This window comes from Sarcophilus harrisii, chromosome 1, assembly GCF_902635505.1.
Source record: "Sarcophilus harrisii chromosome 1, mSarHar1.11, whole genome shotgun sequence".
Lineage (NCBI taxonomy): Eukaryota > Metazoa > Chordata > Mammalia > Dasyuromorphia > Dasyuridae > Sarcophilus > Sarcophilus harrisii.
Window position 1 is genome coordinate 669,005,879 of NC_045426.1, and position 21,392 is coordinate 669,027,270.

At 46.4% G+C, this 21,392-nt stretch overlaps 1 protein-coding gene across 1 annotated transcript in view; it reads right to left on the reverse strand.

The window, feature by feature from the left end:
* The window catches only part of CCDC124 (coiled-coil domain containing 124), a 40,451-nt gene that overhangs the window by 2,552 nt on the left and 16,507 nt on the right, over positions 1–21,392 (reverse strand). Inside the window, exons 2-4 of the mRNA XM_012542156.3 lie at positions 20,037–20,208; positions 972–1,158; positions 10–124 (exon numbers count right to left, since the gene is read on the reverse strand). Coding sequence (XP_012397610.1) covers positions 10–124; positions 972–1,158; positions 20,037–20,195 — 461 coding nt within the window. The 5' untranslated portion in view covers positions 20,196–20,208. The remainder of the gene's footprint in view (positions 1–9; positions 125–971; positions 1,159–20,036; positions 20,209–21,392) is intronic.

Here is a 21,392-nt window from a genome sequence, read left to right on the forward strand (position 1 = left end):
CCCTGGCACCTGAGAACAGCTATGGCATCTTCAATCGTTCTGGCTTCCACACTCCCTTCCTCTGGTACTCGGCGGTTGACATTCTCCTCCAAGGGAACTTCAAGGTGACTTTTTGGTTTGTCCACTGTCATAGAAAGAATGAACAGAGAGGGGGGGAGTTTTAAAAGGAACCCGGACAAGGGTGCCACAGCACCAGTCACGCCAGCAGGCAGGGGGAGCCTGGAAGGGGCACAAAGCCGGGGGCCGGCCAGCCTACAGCTCCCTGCACGGTCCTGGCACGTCACCCACACTTCATGAACGCTTTTGCTGAGTTGAGATAAAAGCTGTTAAGTTGTGTCTGTCTCCAAGAGGGAGATGTAGGAAAAGCTAAGTGCACTTCCAGGCTCTCTGCCCGCATTGATCGCCCCACCCCCGGGCTCAGTGATGGAGGCAGACCCCTGCTCCCATCCGGTCTTGGTGGGAAAGATCTGAGCTATTTAGTGACTGGGGCGACAGGGAAAGCTGCTCATGTGGCCCACACCAAGTACGCCGGGGGCTGTGAACTCTGGGCTCTGCTGTGGCCACCGAGCCCTCTGGGCAGCGCCTGCCGCCGGCTCTTCTGGGCAAACTTCAGCCAGATCCTTTGTGGGACCTCGTCTCCCTTAGCCTAGAGAGCGCTCTCAGGGCGGCAGCAGGGTTCAATATAAAGAGAAGAGTTAGAACCCAAGAACTGGGTGTGAAGCAGACTCTGCGCACGGCTCTGGACAAGATGCTGTCCCTTGCTGGGTCCGGCTCTCCTCCCGGCTTCCTGCCCACCTTGCGATCCCCTCAGGCTGGGCCTCCCCCTATGGAGTAGATCTCCGGCAGTCCCACTGCTGCCTTGTCTGCTCTGTCCCATTACACCACCCGGGCCATCTGATCTCGCTCTGCAGCCCCAGCATTGAGCCTAGGGCAGTGGGCCCAGCTGGCAAGCTCTCACACAAGGGGCCTACCTGTGTCTTCATTCTCTTTCTGCTGTTGGTCTCGGCGCAGCGTCTCCTCGATCTGGGCCCGGGTCACTTTGCCGGGGGTCAGCGGCTTGGGCGACTTCCCCTTTAGCTTAGAGTCTTCTTCCTCCAGTAGCCTCTGCAGCTCCTTCTTGCGCTCCAGCTGTTCCAAGCGGCGCTTCTCCTTCTCCTCCTGTGGGAAGAGAAAAGAGGTCCTGGTCAATCCCCACGTGCTCAGAGAGGCCTCCTGGGCGCAGGCTAAGGGGATTCACTTTAGAAAGGAGATGGAGCAGAGGAAGACAGGAAAACATGGCACCCAAGCACCAGTCAAGGAAGGGCCCATTGTGGCCCAGCAACGGCTGAGACGACTGATGCCCACGGCCGCCGGAGAGCGGTCACGGGGAAGCGGGATGGAGCTGGTCTGTCTTCAAGGACAGAGCTGGGACCAAGTAGGACCAACAGCAGAAGCAGGTTCAATGGGAATAAAAACTTTTTAACAGTGAAAACTAGAATATGCCCTTCAGAGAGGATGGATTCCTTTTACTCTGTGACACTGAGAAGTCCACAATCCAGAGAGACCATGAGAGGAGAACCCCGAGCACAAAAATGCCTGCTGCAGCTCTTTTTCTGGTGCCAAGGATGGAAACTGAGGGGAGCCCTTTGCTGGGAATGGCTACCCAGACTTCAATCTGCAAACAGAGAGGAGGGAGGGCTTCAGAGAGCCCACTGATCCAGAGTGAAGCCGGAGCAAAACCAGAACAATTTATATCACAGCAGGACCATGCTGTAAAGACAAACAACTGAAACTGAAGAGCTCTGAGTAAGGCCAATGACTGACCCATGACACTCCCCATCCCAGAGCTGGCAGACTCAGGATAACTACGGCAGACATTTGCTAGCTTGACTCTGCATGTGTGCTGAAAGGGCTCTGTTTTACTTATTTTACAGAGAGAAAAAGAGAGAGAGAGAGAGAGAGAGAGAGTGAGTGTGTGTGTGTCTGTGTGTGTGTAGGGGGGAGGGAAGGGAGAATGTGTAAGAATTAATTGATTTTTGATAATTAAAAAATATTTTTAAAAAACAGGTAATGGGGGGGGGGGGGGAGGAGGCAGCTAGATGGTGTAGTGGATAGTGCTGGCCCTGAAATCAGGAGAACCTGAATCCAAATCTGGCCTGAGGCACTTAACAGTGCCTAGCTGTATGACTCTGGGCAACTCACTTAACCCCAAATGCCTCAGTAAAAAAAATAAAATAAAATAATAAAAAAAGAGGTAATGGGTTTTCCCTCTCACTGCAGGTGAGATGCAAAGAAATAGGCTGGAGATTAAATAAGCATGTATTGGATACCTACTATGTTCCGGGTTCTGTGCTAGGCACTAGAGAGGTTGAGTTGGGGGTACAAAGAATGAAACAATCCCTACATATAATCTCAAGGAATTTACATTCTAGTGGGAAGAAAAAAATACATAAGAATATGTAAATATATAAAACAAAAAAAGCCCGGAGAACCTTGTTACATCAGAAAAGGAATGAGGGTTAGGGAGAGCAAGATGAATGATTATGAATGAGAAATAGAAAGGTTTGATCTAGGTTTAGGGTTTCTTTGCTCCACTCCATTCCTACACAATCAGGCTTATTGTGACTGAACTTAGGACTGGAGACTTTTCCCAAACCAATATGAAGAAATTATGGAAAAAAGTTTCAAGTCAATTTAAGAAAGAAATTTCTAACCCACAGAATTATTCAAAAATGGAACATGCTTATTAACAAGGCAGGGCCTTAAAATATGTCTTTCTTCAGCTAACCTGAAAGACCATCTCCTGAGTGAAGTCAGAGCCTCCCCAGTCACTGAGCCATTGCTTCCCACCTGGATGTTCTTCTGGCCTTCATCAACAACTCTAGAAATTTCAGTGTTTTTGCAGGATCACAAACTCTTATCTCTCCAGCTTTCCGTCTGACTAGTGTGGGAAGACATTATGGGAAGTTCTTCCCAGATCCTCCATTCACAATGGGGACCCAAGGCAAGTACCTGCAGGACTTGTGCCTGTCTATGCTTCCCTCCTACCCTCCCTTCACCTTCTTTCTATAGGTTGCCTTCCACTATTAGATTGAGAGATCCTTGAGAGCAATAACTCTCTTCCAGCACCTGCACACTGTCTGGTATGTAATAGATGCTTAATAAATGTTTATTGCCTGACAATCACTTAGTAAGTATCTCCTTTCTGCACATATTCAGAGATAAATAAGTCATGATTGGCGACCTAAAGAAACTCCATCTAGTAAGAAAGGTAATGATATACAAATGATTAGCTGACACCACAAAATACAGTAAAGGGGAGAAGAGAAAGGAAAACAGAGATAAAGAAGGCTGAGGGGTTAATATCTGCAATAGCAGAATTAGGAAAGCAATGATTTTGAGCACTGGACTAAGTGGGAATTTAGAGATTCAGACCCACTTTCTCACTTTATAGACAAAGAAGCTGAGGCCCAAAGAGATTATTAGGCAACTCAGCCAAAGTCACAGGTAAGAAACACTGAAGCTGGCATTAGAAATCTGGGCCACATGATTTCAGATCCATTACTTTCTTGTCTATGTTTTTTTTTTGAAAAGGGAGAGAAAGAAAATAGTTCTTTCTGGTTAGAAATATAAGAATAACTGGGCTTATATCCCAAAGAGATCATAAAGAAGGGAAAGGGACCTGTATGTGCACGAATGTTTGTGGCAGCCCTTTTTGTAGTGGCTAGAGACTGGAAACTGAATGGATGCCCATCAGTTGGAGAATGGCTGAATAAATTTTGGTATATGAATATTATTGTTCTGTAAGAAATGACCAACCGGATGATTTCAGAAAGGCCTGGAGAGACTTACACGAACTGATGTGAAATGAGCAGGACCAGGAGATCATTATTTACTTCAACAACAATACTATATGATGACCAGTTCTGATGGACCTGGCCATCTTCAGCAAGGAGATCAACCAAATCATTTCCAATGGAGCAGTAATGAACTGAACCAGCTACACCCAGAGAAAGAACTCTGGGTGATGACTAAAAACCATTACATTGAACTCCCAATCCCTATATTTATGCCCACCTGCATTTTTGATTTCCTTCACAAGCTAATTGTACAATATTTCAGAGTCTGATTCTTTTTGTACAGCAAAATAACGGTTTGGTCATGTATACTTATTGTGTATCTAATTTATATTTTAATATATTTAACATCTACTGGTCATCCTGCCATCTAGGGGAGGGGGTGGGGAGGTAAGAGGTGAAAAATTGGAACAAGAGGTTTGGCAATTGTTAATGCTGTAAAGTTACCCATACATATAATCTGTAAATAAAAGGCTATTAAATAAATAAATTAAAAAAAAAAAGAAATATAAGAATAATAGCTAGCATTTTTATAGTGCTTTAACATTTGTAAAACACTGTGAACATATTTTATTTTCTTCACAACAACCCTGGGAGCTTGGTGCTATTATCTCCATTTTATAGATCCTGACATACCCTGGATCACACAATGAGTAAGCATTTAAGACTGGATTTGAACTTGGGTCTTCCAGAGCTCTACATTCATTGTGCTGCCCAGTTCTCTTCCAAAACAGCTATATTTGCATAGCCTAGCTTTAAGGTTTACAAAGTGCAAATGTTGTCCAATTGGAGCTTCTCAGCAGTCCTGGGAAGTAGGGAATTTCACAATAAGAAAGCAGAAGCAGGTAGATTAAAGTTTGCCCAAAGTCACCCAGCTGGTGAGTGTCTGAAGCTAGATTTCCAGGCCCAGCCCCCTCTGTTCCCTAGCTATACAGAATGGGAGCAGTGGGAGATGGGTTTGCAAAGGGAAGCTGGGGTCAAATCATGGAGGGTCTCAAAACTATTTTGGTGAATGGAATCTTTTGCCACAGATCATGGAGAGGTGCCATGGCTTTTTTCAAAAGCCAAGCAGAGAGATGGTCAGAGATAGATTTTAGGGAGATGACTACCGAGATGGGGCTGGAAGCAGGCCAGGTAGGAGGAAGTTGCTGCAGTCCTAAGTATGCAGAGTCTTTGGTGAGCATATGGAGAACAGGAAACTATTTCCCCCTTTTGGCCAAAAGAAGGGGGTCCAAAAGAATCCTTTCCCTCCTGGCCATAAAGGAGAGGCAGGTATAAACCCAGATGCCGGTTAGGCCAGGACGAGAGGTTGTTAGAGAGCTCTCATCTAGTCATTGTCTGCTAGCAAGGAGAAAAGCGAGGGAGTAAGGATCCTACCTCTACCCTTTCCTAGCAAGAGAGATCCTGGGCCTAGAGTCAGAGCCGGGAGCAGCCCAGTCTGGCCCGTTCGAGTTAAGTGACCAGTCTAAGGCAGTGGTTCCAACCCAGAGTCTCTCCCATCGAACCCTCCTTCCGTATGGTTTTCCACTCTGCTCTCTGGACTCCCCGGCTCGAATCTGGTCAGGTTCACTCCCAGGTCCAAGACAGAAGCTGTATGAGAAAATGCTGCAACAGCCTCACAAAGCCAAGATTCTGGGATTGGCCCCAAGCCCATGAGCTGCTGTGTCACTCAGAGAGAAAGCACAGAGTCTTTGCAGCCTCCATCAGCTCCTTTCCTCCTTGGCCACTTTATAAATGACCTCAGAGCAGTTTGTCAAAACCAGCAGGACAGAGCGGGTGAAGCCCTCGTTTCTGCCTGGGACACTTTGGCACTGGGAGCGTTGGGCCTGGTTTGTCTGCCCATTCCCCAGGCTTGCCTGGGGGAAGAATGGGGAAATCAACCTGGGAGGCAGCAATATTAAGGCTAAACTAGTACTGTTCTGCAGGAACTCAGCTCATGTTTCTTAGAGCTCTGAAAGAAAATGGAGTTTCTTTTTGTCAGAGCTTTCTCTGCTACAGGTTTCCCTGCTTATAGAGGGTAGCCAGGACCCACTGCATGTATATATTTATTTGAGGAGAGGGGAAGGGGAAAAACTGATACCCACTGAAAGCACAAATGGTCTCATTTTTGTTTTTCTATGCCCAGATCTCAAGAGTGAATAGCACATACTAAGTGCTTAAAAATGTATGTTTCCACATGATCTATTCCCAAAGAATTCCTTGAGGACACGGCCTGTTTCATTTTTGCAATTTAATTCCTGGCATACAGTAGGAGTTTAATAAATGTCTGCTGATTGATTTGATGACCACTTAAGACAGCAAAATAGAAAGAAGTTGATAAGCATTTATTAAGTATTTACTATATGCCAGGCATTGTGCTAAATGCTAGGGACACAAAAAAAGGCAAAGAGACAACACGCAAATAATTGTGTACAAAACAAGGTGTTACAGGACAGGCAACAGCAGCTGTCTGCTGGAAAAGGCTGTTTGCAGAAGGTGGGATTTAGCCAGAACTTGAAGAAAATAGGGAGATCAGGACACAGACTGCCCATGACAATGTCTGGAGCCAGATGGTAGAGTATGTGAAGGGAAGACAAGTGTTTAAGGAGACTGGAAAGGCCTGGAGGCCTGGAGGCCTGGAGGCCTGGGACTGCACTGTGGTCCACTCTGGCTGCCAAGTGATGGAGGGACCCCTGAGCCAGGAAGACTGACCAGAAAGCTGCAGCAACATTCTGGGTGGGAGATGAGGAGCGTTCCATGATGGGTGAACAGGAGGGATGGAGAGAGGAAGGAAGAGAAGATAAGAACTAGGCCACAGAGTCACTCTAGCTAAATGATCTAAGAATGACCAATGCCAGCTTATGGAGGTCTCTGATGAATGATTTGGGAGTCCCTGTGGGTTAAGTGAATTGCCCAGAGTCACACAGCTAGGATGTATTAAATATCTGAGATCAGATTTGAACTCAGGTCCTCCCGACTTCAGGGCTGGCGCTCTGTATCACCTAGCTGCCCCCTATAAGCCCACACTTCTATCAATGATCTGGATGAGTCACAGGTACCATGTCTATCAGGTATGCAGATGACAATAAAGCCAGGGGAGTGACCGGGCTGGGGGACAATCCCACCTCTGTAAGGTCATTATAGGCTAAAACTATGGGCCAAATGTGCTCAGATGTGAACTCATAAAATTACCATTCCAGATACAAGAAGGGAGAAGTATGGCTAGCACCCAGACTGGGGATTTTAGTGGACAGTGGGGTGGGTTCAATCTAAGTCAAAAGAAAAGAGAGCAGAAGAACACAGTGTGCAGAACTACAAACCCCATCCTGGCCAAACCACATGAAGAAAAGACATTTTAGGAAGGATAATAACATGCTGAAAAGCACCCACACTAGTGTCCAGGATGGCAAGGGACCTTTGATACATGGGGACTGGCTGAAGGAAATGGCTCAATCTGAAAAGGAGAATGATTATGATATTGATGACAATCCTCATTATGATAATGAAACCTAGGATTTATACGGCAAGTTAAGGTTTGCAAAGCACTTTATATATGTTATTGGATCCTCACAATAACCCTGGCAGGTAGGTACCTTTATTACCCCCATCTTACATATGAGGAAACAAAAAGAAATAGAAGTGATCTGTCCACCTAGAAAGTGTCTGAGCCTGAGTTTGAACCTTGATCTTCCTTGCTCCCACATCTAGTGGGAAAAGAGGGGAGGAGGGAAAGACGAGAATCTCTTTGATTATCTGAAATGCTATTTTACAGAAGAGAGATTACTCTTGTTTAGTACTGAGGATGGAACTAGGGCAATGGGAAAAGTGGGGCAATAAACAGATCCAGGCTCGACTCCCAATATGGTTACCTTGGGAAGTCATGGTTTTCCTTCCTTAGGATGTGGAAGAAGGGGTTCAGGGGCAGGTATCAAGTGAACAGTCCAGTCTGAAGATTCTGTGAGGCTGAGGGTGTCAGAATATTCCAAGATTACAAGCATGGCTAACTGGAAGATGATGGAAGATGCCATTAACAAAAACCAAAGTCACAGAGAAGAATCAAGCTCTCTTCTGAGCGACAACAGTGCTGGAGTCCTGGCGAGACCATCCCTGGTCCATGACCAGGCACTTCCAGTTCCCACTTTTCCCATACATTAAAAAAGAGGGGAGGCTTGGAGGCAGCAAGACAGGAGGCCTAGGCTGGAGCCCTACACCCAATTCCATCTGACCTTGGGCAAGTAATCACCCCCTCTGAATCTCAGATTCTCTATATGAAAACAAAGGGGCTGCACTGGTCACTTCTGGGGTTGCTTCCTCACAGAAGCCATTAAGGAGCAAACAAACCCAGAGAGCTCGTCCTTCCTATAAGACGGACATCACCAACATGCCTGAAACCAGCCTGGGTCTCTGGATGAGCAAAGGCCCTAGGATTTACAGGAACTCAGACCATGTGTTTCCAACGGCTTCTTTTTTAAGCCTCCCAGCTCCCCACCCCAGCCTCACCCAACCATCTGTTCAAAAGCTGTTTCCCCAAGGACACTCATTGTTTATTTACAAGACACCAAGGTTTCTTTGCCAGCACAGAATGAGCTGGATTTCATTTCCTGGCCCGGACTGCCGCCTGACACACCTGCCCTGCTCAGAACACATGCTTGCTCTTTCTCCCAGGGATGTTCAGGCCCCTTCCGGCAGTTTGGCCGCTCAGCTAACCACGAGGAGATTGTTATTCCTTCTAGTCGGCACTAAAGGTCATGGTTCCCAAGACTCCAATCAGAAGGATGGAAATGCTTCTTTACTATTTTTCAAGAAGAGTCAGTGCTGTAAAAGGGAGAAAACCTGGTAGGGGAGCCAAGAGCCCTAAGTCTTGACTTCTGCTGCCAAACTCCCTGGTGCCTGGGGCCCAGACCTGGTCACCTATAAAACAAGAAGCCGGGCTTCCTTCTTGTATCCAGGGCCCGCTCTGTTCTGTTTCTGCCAGGCCCAGCTCAGGGCCCTAGAACAGAAGACTGCCTCTTTCACTTCCTAATGGTATGGCCATGGGCAAATCACTTCATCTCTGCCTGCTTCCTCTTCAGGAAGATGGGGACCATACCAGCACCTCCTCCAATGAAACAATGTGAGTGAACCCTTTGTAAAGGGCTTCATGTAAAGGGAGGTCATTAACCTGAGCAGGACCGATTTCAGCTCTGACCTCCCCTGTCCTAAGCCCTAAATTCAATCCTGTCCATCTGCAGTTGAGGGAGTTAGAGAGATTCTGGGGCCCATAGCTCCAAGGATGGTGAATGTCAGGCGGAGCACTAGGCTCCTTCTGCTGAACCACTCTGCCTCCCCTCGACAACCTTCCCAAGGTGCCCGTCCTTCACTTGCCAGGCAACTAGAGACTTCAGAATTTGTGTGCTGACATGCCCTAATCACCCAGTGGTACTTGCAAGGGAAAGCTCATACTTTATCAATATGGCACCTCCCCAGCTGATAACAGATATGGCCAAATCACAGTCCCTGAGGAGGACACTTAAGTGGAAACCTCACAGCCCTTTGGAACCAAAATGGGGAGGAGTTCTTATTCCCATTCCCTTTTTGGCCAAACATCCTTAGAGCTGTTCTAGGCAGCTCTCTGCAAGGCCAGCACTTGGGTCACTGCATCAGGCTTTCCCAGAGGAGCAGCCACAGAAAATGTCTGCTGATGGAGACTGGCGGGGAAGAAGGTAATGTATCTGTGGACAGGCAGGCAGCCAGCAATGGAAGAAGGAAGTAGACAAAGATCTGAGCTGGATCCCTGGGGAACAAAATGGAGCTGCAAGAAAACTTTCAGCCTTAATAACAGAACAGGCAACAGAATGGAAAACTCCTTAACTGGCTCACTCTGGGTATCCACAGACAGGGTAAAAGTCACAGGGTTGAACTAAATTTCTTATACATTGATCATATATTTGAACATCCAATCACTCATGGCTGCTTTCGCTAAACAGGAGGTCAATGGCATAGCTGTCCAAGTTTCACTGCCCCACACTAAGCCAAAGTAAGAAAAGAGAAATCGGTTTAGTCACTAAAATGAGGCGAATGAAAGGGGGCTTTCCATTCAGAGTCCTTTCTTTCTTCTAGTGTCTGTTGGGTTTTTTTTTTTTTTAACATGAAATATGTAGGTTTTATAAAATTTCACCAACCCTGAGAAAGAACATCAATAAATTCTTTGCTCATTCTTCACTTACCCTTCTTGAGTGAAGAGAGCTAAAAAAATAACTGAAAAGAACTAGCTCATCATATGTGATAATATAGCCTATTGAGAAAGAAGGGACTTAATCTCTAAACATAGTACAAACCATTAGGAAAGGAAGTTCTTTAGGACAGAGAAGGTCAGAACTGGGAAGGTCCTCAGGACACAGAAGGTCAAAGACCTCTGAACAAAGAATGACAGATTTGTAAGGGCCACTGCGAACACTGAGGAGCAGAGAGAAGGGGCTTGAAGTCACAAGAAAAGTCAGAAACAGAGCCAGGACTACATCAAGGAGCTGTCTTCCTTCCATTCTACCTTTTTTTCCTCTTAAGGGCTACTTTTGACAGGAATCCTGTCTTCTTGTTTGCCCTAGGCCTGTGTGCAGGCCCATTTGAAGCTGGCTTAGTCTGTGCGACAGTCAGCTCTCTGGGTTCAAAGGGACAGGGGTGCCAAGGAGGAGGAGAGTGCTATGGCAGAGACAAGAACCATGGGCATCACAAGGGTAAAGTCACATCTACACTGCTCCTGAAAGGGGCCCTGGCTGCTGAAAGTCTGAGTCAGGCTGAGCTCCACCATAGCACAGGCAGGATTTGTATCCCCCTATTTAAGCTGTAAATCATCTATTCCCCCCTACACCCCACCCCAACAGGGCAAGCAGCAAAGTCACTGACTTATTTATAGTGTACTTATTGTGTTTGCTGAGAATAAATCAGAAAGGGCTTCTTGCACTCCCTCCCCAGCTCCAAAGCCATCATCCCCCCCTACCACCACCACCACCACATTAACAGCTCAGCAATTCCATTTCCAACCGGTGCATTTGAGAAGGCCATAATTCCATTTTATGGGCAGGCTGTTGAATGAACGAAAAAGGCATCCCCTCCTCTGAGAATTTCCTGGGCAGGATGGCCTGATGGTTTTAAATATATCTGACAGCAACAGATTCGCAGCAAAACCATCAGCTCAGGAAGAAAAGCAAAATGAGTGTCACTGCTGCTCAGCAGGGAAGGAAGCGACCTGGTTTAATCCAACCTTCTGCCTGAATTTTCCTCAGGCTCTGAAAGAGTAGCACGACATTACCCCAGCTAAGCCAGCCAACTTTCCAGGGCCGAGAGGGGGGAGTTGTGGTTCACAATATGTACATGACCTTGTTAGAAATCTCAAATCATCATCAGAGCCCAGAGACCAGATTCCCATTACTCAGTGGATGAGTTTCTCTATCTATAAAATGGGAAGATCTGTGATGTCAGCACAGGAGCACAAATTAGAAGAGCCAGTTGGGATACAGAGGGGAGACTCATATAGTATTATAGCTTAGAGAAACTTTAGGAGGTCAGATGCTAGAGCTGAGAGAAAGGGCCCTTAGAACACAGGCCAGAGCTGTGAGGACCCTTAGAACAGAAAATATCAGAGCTGGGATGGTCTTTGGAACATAGAATGTCAGAGCTAAGGGGTGGGTGGATATAGGTCACATGATATTAGACCTAGGAGGGACGCTCAAAGAACATGAAGTCTAACCTCCTCATTTAAAAGGGAGCCCTACTTCAGGTCACAACATGTTTGCTTCTTGTGTATGTGTGTGTTTGGGGGTGGGGGGTGGAGGAGAAATAGTCTGTGCTCATTAACCAAGCTATTCTATTCAGAGGCCGGGGAAGACAGTCAGTCTCAGAAGGACCCCAGGCCTCAGATGTTTATCTTGATATTCTAAGACTGTAGCCACAATTGTACAGCAGGTTTCTTGCTGGGAGACAAGAAGTGAATATACAAATCCTGAATATCAAGGACATTAAATCAGAACTATTTGGATAGCAGGTGAAGCATGAGGCCTAAGGATGGGAAACCTTCATTCCAGTCCCAGCTCTGTAGCCGACTCAATGTGTGACCTTGGACAATTCAACATTCAATCAATAGCTACCTCAAGCCAGCTAGTGCTTCCTTCTTCTGAAGAGAGCTGCTCACATCCAATCAGGAAATGAAGTCAGAAAGGACTTTATAAATTGTCTCACATTATACAGATATAAGAGTTTTATTTGCATTATATTTTAAATCAGGGCTTCTCAATTTCTTTATGTCACTGATCCCTCCTGGCAGTATGATGAAGCTTACAGACCTCTTTTCTCAGAATATTTTTAAAAGCATAAAATTGTAGATTTCAAAGGAAACCAAACATAATGAAATACAGTTATAAAAATATTTAAAAACCCTACTCCAAACAAGCAACCTGAGTTTATGAACTGGGCCCAGGTTGAGCCCCCAGTTTTGGAGCTTTTAGAAAATTCTTCATTTCCATCCCATCCTCCATTCCCACTCAAAGGTAGATGATAGGTCAAAGGCAGAAGAATAATGGTCTTAACCAGGGTGATCATTTAGATGCTCTTAAAAACTCTCACACTACTATAAAACTTTAAAACACTGTGAAGGGGGCAATTAAGAGAGATCTGTAACAGAGTTTCAGACTACCAACAAAACTAACATAGCAAGGTTAAAGAGAGAAGATGTTCCAAGATCTGGGGGCAGGGAAGGATAAGAAGGTAAAAGGAAGGTAGAAATGGGGTTGAGATAACCAGCATTTATTTTCACCACCTTAACTTCTGTCAGAGCTGGAAGAGACCAGGAGTTCATGAAGCTGCTTGATGTAGAAATGCACAATTATAAACAGAGAGCTGGATGAGGGCCCTAGAGAGTCCTCCAAAGGGACATGAAGGATTTGGGATCAAGCCCTAAATCTGCCTCAAGGGTGACAAGAGCCCTCTGCCCTGGACCTTAGTCCCTGCCTATACAACAAGAGGCTAGGCCAGATCTTAGGCCCCTTCCAGCCCTAACAATCCGCACTTCTCTAACCCCCCTCATTCTCCAAGGCCCAAGGTCACAGAGATGACAAATTGCAGAGATGGGAGTTGAAGAAATTGCGTCTGATTCCCAATTAAGGGCCTGCTGCCCACCAAGTGGCCAGCCAGCTTCTGCCAACTCCCCTTTTCATTATTCAAGAGCTTGGGCTGATAGGAAGTTTGTAGAGCTACAGTGTTAGGAGGGGCCTTAAAGATCCCATAATTGGAAGGGAATGAAAGAATCTCTCCATATCCAAAAGCACATAAGCTGCTATCTACAGTGGTCAGTCTCATTTCATCAGCCTCTGGAAGGTCCAAGGACTTTCAGAGGAAAGAAACAGAAGAATATTCAGGCTGAGCAAAGACTGCTCAGACCCCTAGCCACTACCCATCAAAGGGAGAAAACAGGGTTAAGGGGACACTAACCGGGCTCGGTAGCTTGTAGAAGAGGGCAGGTGGCGCAAACCCCTCCCTCTGGCCTGGTCATTCGGCACGGCTGGACGCTCCGGCACGCCTGCGCATACAGCTTTGTCCTTGCCCAGTCACTGGGGCACTGATTCATTAACATTCTGGAAGCTCGGCCGCCTCTGCCCCTCCTCCTCCTTTCCCCTCCTGGTGGGCCTCTGGCCAGAGCCAGGCTGCTCCGTCATATCAGCCCTTGGTGAGACTCCCTCTTCGCTGGTCTCCAAGCCTTGGGCGAACTGCTGATCTCACACCATGAGGGGGAAGGGAGCACAGCCTACAGAGGACTTGATCTGGGAATACCCAATCCTGCTTCTGCCAGCAACTAGGTGCGTGACCCCAGGCAAATCCTGACACAGAGACTCCTCTTCCTCACCTGTGACACTGGGATATTCCAAGTTGTCCAGGAGGTCAGTGACCCAAAGAAAGGCTCTGCACCCCCACAGTAACAAAGAGCTGGGAACAAGGGAAATGCCTGTCCGCTGGGGAAGAGCTGCAACCCATGGCGGCTGTGGAAGAATATGATGAATACAGAGAAATGAGAAGCCAGGAGCGGAGGGCGGGAAGGCAGCTGAGCCGAGCCAGTGATTTCCATGGTGACCACAGCCGGCTACACGGGAAAACCCAACCACCAGCAAAGAACCCAACACCCCCAGAGCAGGCCCTCCCTCCCCCATCAGCCCCACACCAGTCAGCCTGTTTTCTCAGCTTGCTTTGTTTTGTCCTTCTTCCTCTTAAAAAGAATTCTTTGGGGCAGCTTTCTGGAAGGGAGAAGGGGGAGGGAAACAGAACAAAAACACCTGTGAGGAGCCCAGGGTGCGAGGTGGCGTCCACCTTGCGCCAGGACTGCTCCCAGGGAGAGCTTGCAGTCCTTCCCTACCAGCAAGGGGCTGCAGGAAGTGCGTGGCTGGAGTGGGAGGAGGGGAGGCTCTTTGACAGCTGACAGATGGCTAGGCAGCAGGTGCCCTGGTACCCCGAGAAGGGAAGGACGAGGGAGGAAGGTGCCTCAGGGAAGCCTTCCCGGAGGAGTCAGCTGTCAACCTTCTTTTCCCCAAGTCACCTTGGGTTTATTTGTTAGTGAGTCTCCTTGTGTTTAAGTGTAGTGAGCATGGTGTAGTGAGCACTACAGTGAGAACGGTGTAGCGAGCACTGGACACAGTGAGCACCAATGAGCGTAGTGAGCACTGGTGTAGTGAGCACCAACGAAGCGCTCAGTGTGCATTCTCTAGCTAGAGCCTCGGACAGCCTGGGGAAGGGGGCGAGGGGGACGTGACCAAGGTCGCACAGCCAGCCGGGGGATTCGAGCTCTCTCCCAACTCCTTACTGATCTCTACGTATGCATATCTCTTGGGGCAGGACTGTCTGCCTTTAGGCCGGGCCGGGGCCAGGGCCTTGCAGAGGCTGGTCCTTAGTTAGTGTGGGCTGTCTGCAGATGACCAGAACCGGGCCTGCTGGATGACAGAACCTAAAAGGCAACTCAGGCTAAGAACACAGTAAGACGGCACTTACCCATTAAATCTCAAGTCTGACTCTTGGTTTTAAAAACAGACTCCAGGGACCCCAGACATGGGTGAGTCAGCAGTTTGCCAAAGATCTGGGGGTTTGGGAACCCCGAGCTCAGGATGTCTCACTATGGGAAGAGAGACCAGGCTTCCAGGGAGGAGAGAGAATGTCCCTGCCCTTTACCTCCGGCCTGACCCAAGCTGAGCACCACGGTGAGAAGGGGGACCAAGGTGATCGGTGACAGAGGGAGGCTGGGGGCCGGACTAGGCAGTCAGGGCAATTCCCCCCACGGAGGGGTTCTGTGAATCGAGTCGAGGGCTTCAGGATGTAAGGGCGGGAGGCTCAAGAGAGCTCCACAGTAGTGGGAGGAAGGCCAGCACCCATGACATCACAGATGTGGAAAGGAAGACCTTTCCTCTCCTCCCTGATCTCACCTTCCCTGCTCCTCCCACAGCTGCAGCCCTCCTCCCCAAGACCATAAACCACCTCCAGGCAGGGAGCACAAACTGGATGGAACAGAAGGGGATGAGTCCCCAAATCATGCCAAGGATGTTTGGCTGAAGGAATAGGGGACGGCCAACCCCGAGTAAGAGATGATGCTTGGGGAAGAAGGATTTTCTTAAAGATTACAAACTTCCTCCCCAGACACTCAGTCCAGAAAGACAGTGATCTTCATATATGGGAGGAACCTTTATAAATCAGAAAGGGCAGACTTGGGCCGTGTGGTCCAAAGGGCGGAACTAGGACCTTTTAGGAGAGATGGGCACAAGTCACAAGGAGGCAGATTTCAGTACAACGTAAGAAAAAACTTCCCAACAAATACAACTGACCTAAAGTGAGGAGTATGTATATGAAAAGTCCCTTCCAGTTCTACCATTTTGGGCTCTGTATTTTCAGGTCTTATCAAACTCTGACATTTCACAAGTAGAATAAACAAATTAGGAAGAATAGAAATCAAATCTGGATAACAAGTGAATCTCCTACCACCAGTAGTATCCAAGTGACAGCTGACCTGGATGATCTCTCCAAGGTTACTTCCAAGTTCCCAGCTGGAACTATTTTAAAAGAAATATAGGTCCTGATAAAACTCCTGGTCCTTAAGGTGACACATCTAATAAGTCAACACAGCAACACTAATACCTTAGGGAATTCTTAACTTGGAGGATTGATGGACAGAATGGATAAGATTCCTTCCTTAGGAGTCTCTAGCCTTAATTCTATGTATTTTATTTTATGCATTTTCCAGTCAGATTGCTAATGAGGTCCACGATACATACAAGTTAAGGATCCCTGCACTAATAGTAGATATGTTTTCCCAAGAACATACTGTCTTTTGGAAAAATCAGAATGTCTCTGTTCCCTATTTGATTTCACTTAGAATATCTGGAAATTGGTGGCCAGAGTCTGATTCTGTTTTAAAACCAATACATTTATGAGGAGATCATGGAGGGGTCAGAAACCAGTTCTCAGCTTCTAATTCTGAATGACCATCATTGCCTCCATCACCTCAATGATCATCATTGCCTCCATCATTATCATCACCATCACCTTTGGAATCCAGGGGTCAAAGAGACTTCTTGAGTCCAATCCTTCATGAACAATGGCAGGATTATGTCATCCTCAGTAGAGGCAGCAAGGCAGCTGAGGTCTTTAGAAAGGCTCCAGAGAATATCAAGTTTCATTCCTTCATTTAATATTAAAAGTGCCTGGAACAAAGGTACGGAGGTGGATAATCCTGGGACAGGTTAAAAGAAGAATTAGTTGTTTCTGAGTTGAAGTATTAGGTACCTGAAGTGGGCCAGCAGTGGGTGAGTATAGAATAGAAAAAAGTGGCTGATACATAAGTGTTGAGGTCTGAGGCAGGAATTTGAACTCAGTTCCTCCTAACTTCAAAGCAGGCTCTCTATTGACTGCAACATCTGGCTGCCTCCAATGTGAACATTTTTTGTACCCTATTTTCCAAATAGGGCAAAGGTATAAATTGGGTGGACTAGAAATCAAGACTGAATAGCAAGTGAATTTCCTGCTACCAGCAGTACCCAAACAACATATGACCTGGATGACTTCTCTAAGGTTCTTTCAAGATCTAGGGTTCTGAATGGTCAGAGATGGATTAGTAAGACTTGACTCTGAATGGATCAAGAATGAACAATCTAAGCAAGAGGGGATAGAGTCTGATCTTAATATTATCTTTCTTTCTCTTCTCTGATCAGATTGCTTGAACAAGATCTTATTCATCTTTTTATTTATCTATTATTTAGCTCCTTTGGCAGTCTGGTGAAACCTATGGACTCTCTTTCTGAAAAATGTTTTTAAATATGTAAAACTAAATACATAGAATTATTTAAGGAACCCAATACATTATTATGCATTTATTGGAAGATTAAGAAGTTTATGGATCTCAGGTTAAGGACCTGGCTAGAGTCATTTTCCTAATGACTAACCTATAGAAAATGTGTGTATTCCTTAACTTATTTACTACATAAGGCCTGTCATATTCTGAATTGATCCTCCATTTATAAGATCATAAGGTTTAAAGTTGTAAGAGATCTTAGAGATCACTGAGTTCAACAGATTCATTTTACAGAAAAAGAAAATGAGATCCAGAGAAGGAAAGGGATTTGTTAAAGCTCATACAGATGGTGAATGGCTGAGCTGGGAGTCAAACCACAGTTTTCTCCTCTGCTCCATCTCCTGGAGCACTGTCACATGCTGCTTCTCCCACCTTTTCTCCTGACACTACTCCCCCTTCACCCACTTTACACTCTCATCAAACTGCACTTATTGAGACTTACCAAATGTTGGGAGCTAAAGGGGCTATAGAATTCAACCCTCTCATTTCAGAGACAAGAAAATTGAAGCCCTGAGAGGTCAAGGAAATTGCTCCAAGTCGCATAGAATCAAGTTTCAAATCCAAGTACTAGACATTCTCTGCATGTATCCTGTCTTTCAGTGCCTTAGTTTAGGATACACACCCTCATAATTGGAATGTCTTCTCCCCCAATCTGTCTATCCTGAAATCTTATACACCCTTCAGGCCTGGAGAAAATGCCCTGTTGTAGGGAAAGGCATCAAGTGTGGTATGCCTTCTGGAGGCCTCAAAATGAATGTCTTGATTTCCTTGGAAAGCAATGTACATCATCAGAGAGAGTCTATTTTCGCAGTGTCCCTGAGACCTTAGATCAGAGTGATGGCAGGGATGGCAGGAACCACAGAACAATGTCAGGGAAGCTTATCCTGACAACGTGGGTGCCTGTGAGGAAAGGAAGCTGCCACCCATTTTCCTTTCTCCTCCAACATGTGACATTGGCCTACATGACATTGACGCTGATGGCCCATTCTGGCTGGCTCTTCCCCACCTCGCTGCTGTTCTTATATCCAATTCTGGATCATAGTAGTGATATTCCTATAAACTTCTCTCTTATTTTCTCTGCTAGACTATGAGCTCTCAGCAGCGAGCGAAACACTAAAAGCTCTCCAATAATCCCTCCAGCTTTCAAATTCTATATCCCCGTTTTAAGGTCGCATCTAGATTTGACATCCTATGAATATAAAAACAGAATACAGACTAAAATGTAAGAATGCAATAAGAGGTTTAGAACATTATATTAGTTCAAAGGATGTTCATGCGGCTCTCCAAGGAAATCAGACATTCATTTGGGGACTTGCACAACGAGAGCTGAAATGAGTGCCAAATAAATAGCAATGTCGCAGTGACAGGAATCAGCCCATTAACTCTCCATGGTATTCCCTCCAGGCATTCACTTCCCAGTCTCCAAGTCTTTATCCTTATTATGGGCTGTTTGTCCCATAATACACAAGTTGAGCCCACCTGCCTGCACTGTGCTTAGCTCTACCGAACCCTAAAATGATTTTCTTCAAGTGGGGAGGGGCCAGCCAGGCCGGGCCATCAGTACCAGTGTCACACAGACACCCGTCACATGTCGGAGGAGAAAGGAGAAGGGGTGGCAGCTCCCTTGGCCCCCAGGCACCACCACAGTCCTCTTAGTGCCAGGGAGAGGATCGCTACCTCCGGTCCTCTCCTGCCACCTTCTGGCCAAAGTGAACAACTGTCAGAGAAAAAACAAGGGGACACTTAGGGAGCCGTGTCTTCATGTACTTTAGAGAATTTTCCATTAACAAGAGATGAGATTTGTCCTCTTTGGTCCCAAAGGGCAGAAAACTAGGAATGATTGGTAGATTTGGGGTCAACATCAGAAAGACCATCCCAACCTTCAGAGCGAGCCCATTGTGTTCCCATCAGCCTTGGCAGGCAGGGGCTCCCCATGACCCGAGGGATTCAAAGGAAGGACCCACTGGCTCGGGGTGAGTTGAATCTGGGCCTGTTTCTCCTCCTCTGAAATTCAACAATCTCCCCCAAAAGTATTTATCAAGGATTTACTCTAAGAACCTGTATTTTTATGCTGTAGGTACCATTTCTGATATTCCATGTCCTGAGATCTTTCTTTCTCTTCCTCTCTCCCTCCCTCTTTCTTTCTCCCTCCACCTCCCCCTACCCCACCCCCGATAATGTGAAAGTATTTCAATAAGAGGGTTAAAATGCTGTGAGTGCAGATGAGAAAGGTCACTTCACACCAGAAAAGATAAGGGAAGACTGGAGAAAATGTGACCTCAGCCACATTTCCTCTTTCTATCTATCCTGTCTTCCAGCTAGATAGACTCTTATCCCCATTCCTGGTTTCAGGGAAATTTCTAATGTATTTTTTATATCCACTGGTAAACATTAATATTTCAGTGCTGAGGTTGGAAATCAAGTTTTTGACAGTTGAAGAAAGAACATAAGAAGCAAGCCTCTTCTATGGCAAACAAGGCTATTTTAAAGAGTTTACGGCTGAAATCATATCAGATCCCACCTCCAACATTCTCAGAAAGAAGCCATCCAGCTTTTTCTTAAATGCTCCAGGTTATAGGGAGTTCATTCACTCTGGGGGGCGCTCATGTCACTGCTGGACAGCTCCAACGGTTAGAACTTCCTTCCTTAACACTCAACAGCAACTTGTCTCTTTGCAGTTTCCTTTCATCTTCCCAGTTCTGCCTGATGGGCCCTGTCCCAAGACAGCCACTCAGAGATGCTGTTAGCCATCATGGCTGCCTTATAGCTTCTCTCCATCGAGCTAAACACTCCCAATGCCTCTAACCTGAATCTGGAGAGGAATGGGAGGGGGCCCCCGGGAAGTGCAAGACAAGCCCGTCACAGACCTTCCTCTGCTCCTTCCTCATGACGTGTTTGTCGTCATCCTTCCAATAGGCATCCTCCAGCTCCTGCTGCCGTTTGGCATCAGCTGCCGCTTTGGCCTCGGCCTTCCTCGCTCGGGCAGCGGCCGACTTGGTGTTCTCGCCCTGGAACTTCTTGGGCATCCCTCAGCATGGACTTCAGGGAGAGAAGAACAAGGGTCAGGGATCTGTGGGAGCTCCAGACCACCCGTCCCCCTCGCTTCGCACTGAGCAACCAGCGCAGAGACCCACAGTGCAGCCTCGGGATGAAGATGTCAGGGCCCATCGCTAGCTAAGCAAGGAGCTGGCCCAGGGGCCCTCTGTGGACCTCTCGGCACCGACACCCTCTGAGCTAAGAACCGTTCCAAAACTATGAATGGTGTGCTAAAAGCTGCAATGCAGTAAGCAGACAGACAGTGGGGGATAGAGCTGCCAAGGGAAGGCTTCTTGGAGGAAGGGAGGTTTAGGTAGCTCCTAGGAACAACTCCAATAAACAACATGCGTCCTGCTTCCCACGGGCCCAAATATTCTGTAAAGGTTCTTCCCAGAACCTTTCTCTTCCTACTTGAGTTAACTTTAAAATTGTTTTGTGTGTGGGTGAAATGAGACCTATTATAGGCCAAATTGGCAATCTATTAGTCAACCTTTCTCCACCTGGCTCCTGATCATACTTGCCAGATTCCTGGGGAGAAACTGGCTAACTATCCCTTTCCCAGTTTTTCAAATGTACCTCAAAATTTGGGTATAGTTTTGCTACTTAAAATAAAAATCAAATATGTTAAAACACCAATCATCCTTGACCCTCACTGAATGAAGGACCATAAATCTGATTCTTTCAGATAATTGAAGGCTAACCCCATGTAAGCATTTTTAACATTTTTAATTCTTCTGCATGAAAATCAGTAAGAAATTGATTATACACACATCCACACTTGTCTTTTTTATCAGTATGAAGAGCAGAATCAAATGTGCTGATGACTTATGGTCATCATTATAAACATCAAGAATCTGATGAAAAGAACTATGAATTGGGGTGTCAGGAGATCTGGACTCCAAAGTCCTGGCTTTATCGCTGGCTTAGAACCATAGAATATTCTTCTTTGGAAAGAATCTTAGAGATTATTTAGGAAATTGAGATTCCAGAGACTTCATGTATTTTCCTTATCCAGGATTAAAAAAGGATGAAAAGAAACCAAGAAGAGCAATGAAAGGGCAAGATACAGCTATGGATAACTCAACTGTATTTGACTCCAATTCCACACTAGGGCCAAGGGCTTTAATTGTTCAATTTTCTTTCCTACAGCTACTGGGACAAGTTAAGGGAAGCATTTGCAATTTATC